Here is an 8,671-nt window from a genome sequence, read left to right as displayed (position 1 = left end):
ACAACAACAACAACAACAACAACAACAAATTGTCTCTCTCACCCCCCCCCCCCGAACTTTACTGAAGTATTAAAGGCATATGGTCAAAATGTCACCATGTGCATAATGAGCCTGCCTATCCACAGCTTTAAATTTCTGATTCGAAACATTTCATGATCAATCAATCCATAATATCGCATTTCTGCATTTTGTCCTATTCATTCTATTTGGGGTATTTCATATCAAATCGCACAACGTGATACATTCATAATTTATCAATTTCCAGAGACGTCGCAACCTGTAGTCCCACTTTTCGGTCACTTGTTCCTGACCTAATAGTAAACTAGTATTGTCTGGGTTTTTTTTTCATATTCACATTAACCAACTCTGAAAATATCCGGATATCATTAGAAAAGAACTTAGACAATGCGATAGTAGAATTTCTCATCTCAGGGTAGGCATTAGGTTATTTACACATTGTTTGTGCTGAAATGACAATGTTTACTCGATTTGCATTGTTTGTTGTCCTTAGAATTTGACGTGCTGACTGTTATTAACTGCGATCATTCTTCCCAACACGTCTAAAATGCTCGGATGAAATTTTAAAAGATTCAAATAACACATTTAGAATTTTCATTTCATATTTTCTTCTATTTGTTCTTCATCGCTAAACATGTGATTGACTTGGGGTGTATATGTATACCTGTACTGTTTACTTGGTGTCTAATCACAGTTCGTCTATCGTTCCGTCTGCCTTGATTGATGTTCTATTTGCTATCATATTGCTTTACACGGAGATGGTAATCGCGATAAGCCTAGAGAGCATGCCCACTTGTGTCGTTCGATTTATCAAACTCCCTCCCCCTTGGTGTGAATGTCGTTCGCTTGTACAATCGCATTCGCTTTAAAAAAAACTTTATTGGCAGACTTGAAAAGAATTAAAACAAAAGGAACGTTTTAAGGAAAAAAAATTCCGTGTTTAAGTGCGTCACTACAAATACATCTTGTACTTTAATTTGTATTAATATTGAAGTGAACATTGTTTAAAATGTCACCTTAAAACTTCTGGAATTTCTCTAAGCAAACATTTATTTTGTGTTTTAGGCATAATACCAAGACAATCAAAGGTGTCCGCCAAGTCCGTCATGGTGTATTTCTGGCAATTGTCAGTGAACAAACATAGAATATTTTTGGAACCGCTCCACGAAAAAGAACTATCACGCCGCCTGTAGAAAACCAAGAATGTACAGCTATGATGCTATCAGTTGGGTGCCGTCCTTCAATTAGAACAGCCAAAAGTATGTGATTGGCATGTCGAGTCAAGCTAACTGGATATTCGGACAGTGTATGGTCACTCCCTCGGCTACACTCAAACAGTTATTACAAACGGTTGATATACGACGGGAGCACACAAGTTCTATCAGTCTTTAAACATTCGTCTCCGCGCGAAGTTTAGGGAAACTGACTGTAAAGGAGTAACCATGGACGTAATGCAGAACTACCATCCACACCACCACGGCCACCACCACCATCATCATCACCACCATCACCACCAACAGGCGATGGATGACAGTGACAGCAGCTACGGTGGTGGAAGTCTCAATACATCACCTCTATCTCACGAGCTGTACAGCGAGGACAACGTCGAGTATTACAAGGAATCTGAGAAGTCCAGGCATCCTAGGAAAAGACGATATAGGAAATCTGGCGGAGAGGGTGACGAAGGCGGGAAAGTACGTCGGAAACATACGCCACCCCAATCGTTCGAAGATCTTCAAAACCAGCGATGTTTAGCGAATGTACGAGAACGGCAACGTACTCAGTCGTTGAATGAAGCATTTGCTTCCCTCAGAAAAATCATTCCAACGTTACCATCGGACAAACTCAGTAAAATCCAAACTTTAAAGCTGGCGACGAGATATATTGATTTCCTATTTGAAGTACTGAGAAGTGATGAAGTCGACACCAGAATAAACTTGCCTGCAAGTTGCAGTTACGTGGCTCACGAGAGACTCAGTTATGCTTTCTCCGTATGGAGAATGGAAGGGGCATGGAGCATGACGAGCCATGGCAACACACACCCGGACCGATAACATTTCACCTCCATCCATCATATCCTCTTATCTAAGGTACGACAATTATGTGTCAAATTTCTTATTCTCTTAGCAATTCCTTGTAGAAATTGTTCTAGGGGTTCATGTTTGTTGTATAATGAGGGACGGCTACCTGTATGCGTAACAACACACGTCGAGCAGTGTGAAGAAGGCTTGACAGGTATATTAGTGTTATTTGTACAGCGAGTGCGTAACGGAATGCCACTAAATACGGGGATTCAATTCTGAAAAAGGCTTAATCTGTTATATTAAGAGTTAGGTGAGAGGTGAATGCGCTAAAAAGCTCCTTCAGTAAATAAAAATGTCAACTACTGCACGGTACAGCCAAACATGATCGAAAACTTTTAGCAGGCGTATAGGTAGTAAATGACTGAGACATTTCCCGTATCAATGAAGTGACACTGAGCCAAACTTGGTAATCTAAAACCTCGCCTACTCCCCCAGTTTCAAACTCTCTTCCCAGGAAACCGGCGCCGCGTGTTGACTTCATGAACATTGATACTTCTTCATTAGGACTACGTTTACATCAAGTTGTCCAGTCCAATTTCCTCATCGCCCATTCGTATACTTTGATGATAGCGTGATTGTAGGTGACCGGTTAATATCAAAATTGACGAGTTATATTCCACACTGACTATTGGACACTCCCCCCTGTCGACTGACTCGTTCCCTTCCCCCGCCACCCATCGGTGATTAGCTTTACTACCGTCGATTTATGAGTGTCTCATCGAAGTCGTTTACTTTAAAAACTTTTGTCGCCAACCTTCATAAATGGGTAAACTTCCAGGCAATATAAACTAATACAGTCATTTCTGTTTTTTAGCATCTTTATCGTTGGTGACATGGGAAGTGATCTGCGCTGTGTCACTGACCATTTGCCAGACAGACTCAAATGCCTGTGTATTTAAATTGAGTCAAACTAAACACTTCTACCATCTGCAGAAAAGAAAACACTCTGCAAACTCTGTCTTAAGGTTTCCCACAATACTGAACAGCCTATTTTATCTGCAAAAGTACACAAAAACCAGAAAATATTCATCATCATTAAAAAATTTAGAAATGGAACACTCACACTTTGCACTTAAGTTGTAACGACAGACTGCTTAGCTGTTCATCGCCAGACAAGATGGCGCCTTGTTTTAACCAAAAACACTGGGGGATTCCCTGCGTGCATTACCATACGATAGGGATTGTTCATTTTCGCGTCACCTTTCGGCGAGTTCCGACTGTGCCAACACAGCATAATGGAATTAAACTTGACAACAAAATCATAGATTTGTAAAATTATCAGCATAGCTGGAAGGATAGTTTGTAACTTAGACCAGAGATTGTCTGATACACTGCAAGATAACGCTGCAATGTTTACCATAGCGAAGGTTCCGAAATTTGTCTAGAAGGTTGCCTGCTGGACTATACAGCACGCCTCTTCTTCTATTCCACCACTACAGCACCACTGAAGTATTTTCTTTGCTGGTGGAATGCCGCACGATGTAGTGCGTTATGTGTGTGTGAACAGTACCGACGAAATGTTACCGCCCTCTCAACAACTTCATGAACACAAAAAGTTGTTGAAGACAGTCTTCAAGAAAGTGTCACATTGTCGAAATTTTAGTATTTTTTTGTCAACAAGAATTGATTAAATTTCTGTCTGAACAATAATACCTCAGTGGAGTCATTTGTTGAAAAACGTACGTATTTGTGACATTAGTAAAACCGATTAAACTCAACTTAAAATGATGACTGATGACGACAGCTGTGACTGCTCGTTTGTATTTCCCCCGTGATATATCGCCAATGTGTCAAACAAACCATGCAACATAAACCGCTTTTTCGCTCCAGAAATAAACTATCACCCACAGCCAGTCATTTTTCATGCCATTTTGTTTTGAAGATGACGTAAACATCGGGCCTTTCACAGTTTTTATGGAGAATGTCAAATGTCATGTAACTACCGTTCATGTTGTAGACACGTTCACAGTGATAGCACGATTGTTGGGGGAGGCGAGCGAATCTTTTAACATGTCATCGCAGTCTTGTGTATTTAGTTTCTCACCATACAGGTCAGGGCTTACTTGTCGGTCACCAAGAGATATCATGTTTTCACCGTTTCAAAGAAGTAGTTGAACTCGGAGTAAGGCTGATTGATTAATTCTTACTTTTAAAAAATAGAATCGCTTACAAACAAAAAAACTCACATAGGTTGCATCGTCGATCGTAGAAAACAGAGACAGATGACGATTTGGTCCTTGCACTACACCTTATCGCATTTTTCCTAAACTTTTACCCAGTATAGCGCTCAGAATCCATGTACAAGTCATTTTTTATATAATATCGCAAATAAACAACGCACGTTTTTGTTGGGAACGCCTCCTCAACATTCGAATACTAATAAAATCCTAAAACACAGAAATTTGTCACAAATATATATAGTTACAAATTTCTCCGAATGTGTGAACCAGACAGTAATTTTACTTGTACTCTAGACTCAGTGGAGTCCGAGCTTTATTTTGTTTCGTTTCCATAATATGAATTGTGTAAAAAATTTGCAAGAGACGTTCGGAATAGGATTTTACCTGCAACTTATTCACCAATTTGAATAAACCGTGTGGTATCATGACTTTAATAATTTTGTTGATGCGTCGATTTTTTTCATCGAGCGTGATGATTCTGTAAATAACTAAACTTTGGTATAAAGCAAACAAACGCCATTAGGCTTTGGCCTTCACTTTGCCTTTTTCGCCGGAGGGCTGTATGCCACCAACTAAATGTGGGCAAAAGGCCATCGTGTTTATTTGAAAGAAAACACTTTGCTTCTGATCTGTCGTGTTGTTTTCTTGCTGTAGTGTACAAACAGTTTTCATTCACACGCCTATTTGTCACGAACAATATGTGGATAAGTATCGTCTATTATCTTGAGAATTAAATAGAGCCCTTGGATTATCCCTAGGGCAGTGTTACTTTTCATAATGTACGTGGACCTACTTTCAAAGCGCCATGCTTCATTAGAGTGGCGCACTTTCCAACAAGCACAAATTATCGTCTGCGATATCATTTTCCAGACAACAGTCGAATCATTTTGGCTTAGAAATTATTAAATGGAAGAATATTTTCGATAACTTATTCGTTGTCAAAATAGTAAAACAGACTGGCCCGAAGTCAAAGGCCAATCCGCCATATTTGAAGTTCCTTTGATATTTGATCTTGTATTTATTGTTGAATGAGGAAAGCTTAGTGCTGTTGACCCGAACATGTTCTATCCCGCTAATCCTGTTTGTTCTCTTTCTGTTTTCGTTCCTACCACAGTGCTGTTTCGATTGGCTTCCCCGATGAGAGCGACAAAAAAAATCGTCTCCGTGTCCATTCAAGAAATTTAGACTGGACTGCAGTACAAGCCAGCCAGTACGGAAGCTGGAAGCCGCCGTTCGCTAAAGGGACCTGTCAGCCTGACCGAAACAGACGGTCCAGATAGTTTGAACTGGTTGCCTTTTATAAAAGCGAACGCTGACGGACGTGATGACTAACCATCAAACGTGCCATTATCACAGTACGTTCTACAACACCAATCCTTGATCTACTCGGTTGAAATTACCGTTCCGGACAGACCTACAAAAAATTGTAAATATGAATATCCATATAATTATCCCACGAACTTATAGAAGAAACAAAACACCATAACAAGAGATCAGTAGCTCAAGATATTCTTTTTTCCCTTTACTTTGAATTTGCATCGATATCCAAGTGTTTCTTTCTCAACTGTTGTGTCTAAATTTACCGTTGTCATGGTTTGTTTTCGAGGTAATTTTATTTGTCATATTTTTGGGAGTCATACGACGTTTTCGTTATACATACAAATTTGTTTGTTTAAAATTTCTTGTTTTGTTCAGTTTGCAGAATTTCGTTAATAATCTTTTTTTTAACATTCTGCCGGCAACTTTGTTGACAAAAAAACACAAAAGTATACTTCATAGTGTGTTGGATAGTGATTGCAATCGAACCATGTCTTAAAGCATGTCTTGTGGGTTTTGAATCCTCCCCTCCCCCTAATATTTAACCATTCAAGCATTATATGCACCAGATTTTTTTTGAGAGATCTTTTGTACATGATGACACCACGATAGTTACTTCTGTGTCTTTAATTTTATTTTTCTACATTTGTTTAACTTTTAAGTTTAACTTCTTCGAGTTTATATTTGCAAATAGCAGTACGACGTTTACAATCAAATCAAATCTCTTAACATCTGGCACTAGAAAAACGACGTGTTTTTCTCTGTAATTTCATGATAACTTTTCAAAGTTTCAGTACCGGGTACACTTTCCCGCCAAAATGAGATTGACAAAAATTCACGATTTTCAATAACTTTGTCGCGTATGAAAATTTGATTTTTTAGGTCTAAACCAAGTGAATGATCGTAAATTATAGTTCGGTTTTAAAATCGTCGATTTTTTGAAAAGAATTCTCGTTATAATGGCGAATTCATTTTTTTTCATAGTACAAAAATATAATTATGTGATTTGGAAGGGGGTTTATAAACATCGCGAAATTGTTTATCACGCTATGCCAGAAGAAGAGATGTTGTATGGTTGTTTAACGACGGCAATGCTTTAGGTGGCTACCTTTTCCCTAATATTACATTTTTTGTGTCAATGTCACCTATTTTACGTTTATGATTGACACCGCCATTATTACAGACATTATTGAACATATGAAAGACTCTAATGACTGCCGTCAGTTTCGGATAACATCCATGATTTCTACAGCCTCAATCAAAGTTTCATATCAGCTGAAATTTACCAAAACGTTTACCCCCTACCCCACTACAAAAAAAATGTTTATGTTTTGAATATTTGGCCAGAAAAGCACTGTTACCTTAAATATTCACACCTCAGAACTTGTGAAAATCCAACTGTAAACAGCGAGTAATAATGGTGTGAAGATACAGCGAGACTTTCCCTGTGCAATTTAACCCTTAGCAGTACAAATCACTTTTTGAATGAAGTGAAGAAAATGATTTTGATTTATTTCTGCTACTTTTTTGCTCATCTCAACACAATATTAAATTTAATAAAGAGACTAAATGCTGTCCCTTCTTGTTGAGAACAAAAAAAAATGTAAAAAGTGGCATCATTTACCAAACTCTTCTTCAACATTGAGACGATTAAGAAGTTAAGAATAGTAATGACTGGTTACTACCACGTGTGCAACCAAATTAAAATAGAACTGATTGGTTGCTGAGCCAGGTGTGCAACCGGAATAGAAATGATTGGTTATTCGACCAGGTGTGCACCTAAAAGTAGAAATGATTAGTTGCTCGACCAGATGTGCAACCGGAATAGGAATGATTGGTTGCTGAAAAAGGTGTGGAACCAGAATAGAAATGATTGGTTGCTCAACCAGGTGTGCAACAAGAATAGATATGGTTGTTTGCTCTGCCAGGTCTCCGACCGAACAAAATAACTCCTTTTATACCAAAAGAAAACGTACTGCCATGTTGGTGCGGCAGCTTTCCCATTCAAGATGTTTGTCTTTGTGTTATGCTATGCCTTGCTTTGCTTTGAAAGTTCCGTACAGCATCAACCTTGTTGAGTACAACAATATGTAATAATATGACATTTAGTCTAAAGAAAGAATTCTATTTTCTATAATCACAGTCATATTTTTTACAACTGCTGACATCAGAACGTGGACAAACAAGGAAACTAAATAACTGAATTGGATTATAACACTTGGCACAGCATGTTGGAAGTACAAAGACTTGTCTAACATTCCAACGTTTGATAAGAACAGTTTTATGGCCACTTTACATAATAGTTCATGTTCACAAACAAATTTGAAATTCCCCTGCCACTTCATGTACACATAAAGAGGCCATAAAACTGTTCTTATGAAATCATGGTGTGTACTACGAGTCTCTGCTGTGCCAACATCTTGTGCCAAGTGTTAGTAATCCAATTCATTTGTTTACTTTCCTTGTTTGTAACAGGTTCCGTTCGTCCACGGGCTGATGTCAGCAGTTGTACATCAAGTCTGACCTGCCTATTTGTAAAGACAGGTTGTTTTGAATAAAAAGTTATTGTATATTGCTTAAAAAATAATGTGTATTGGGATGTGTGCCTCTATATGTACTAAGTATGCTGTATGAATGGTATAGATGTACGGGTTATGCTTCTCTCGTAAAGCTAAACACACCATCATGTACTGCCTCAGTGAAGACCTACAATTGTAGTTTCTCTTTGCCTGCGTGCTGATGTCTGACTGAATCATAACAGCATTCGACCGTCCTTCCACAAAGCTAATCAGTTACGGAAGCTATACTAGTGAACTGGAAAGTTTCCCAGCCACTCGTGGTTTGCGAAATTTTAAACTTTATCTCTCCCAGGATAAACTGGTAGTCGATATAGTTGTGTGCACTACCCACAAAGGTGATGTTGATAGTGTCTTATTTGTAAACAGTAGTACTTTGGTTAAATATCCCAGTCAACGTGATAAAGGCCGGGGTTTCTTTGGCACAGATCAGTGTTTTGTCATAAAACATCAACTAAATTGTTTAAATTTTAAAAAATCGACATCATCGGCTATA

At 38.4% G+C, this 8,671-nt stretch overlaps 1 protein-coding gene across 1 annotated transcript; it reads left to right on the top strand.

Moving 5' to 3' along the window:
• Positions 1 to 1,115: 1,115 nt before the first annotated feature.
• Positions 1,116 to 8,141, top strand: LOC144433712 (twist-related protein 2-like). Its single transcript, XM_078122066.1, has 2 exons — positions 1,116 to 2,108; positions 5,397 to 8,141. The coding sequence occupies exon 1, from the start codon at positions 1,461 to 1,463 to the stop codon at positions 2,070 to 2,072; it is 612 nt and encodes a 203-aa protein (XP_077978192.1). The 5' UTR covers positions 1,116 to 1,460; the 3' UTR covers positions 2,073 to 2,108; positions 5,397 to 8,141.
• The last annotated feature ends 530 nt before the right edge of the window (positions 8,142 to 8,671 follow it).

This window comes from Glandiceps talaboti, chromosome 4, assembly GCF_964340395.1.
Source record: "Glandiceps talaboti chromosome 4, keGlaTala1.1, whole genome shotgun sequence".
Taxonomy (NCBI): domain Eukaryota; kingdom Metazoa; phylum Hemichordata; class Enteropneusta; family Spengelidae; genus Glandiceps; species Glandiceps talaboti.
This window is presented reverse-complemented; position numbering and strand designations above follow the sequence as displayed.

What these genes read in the sequence shown, in the direction of transcription:
- LOC144433712 (XM_078122066.1), top strand. Translation starts at nt 1,461, where the DNA reads ATGGACGTAATGCAGAACTACCATCCACACCACCACGGCCACCACCAC.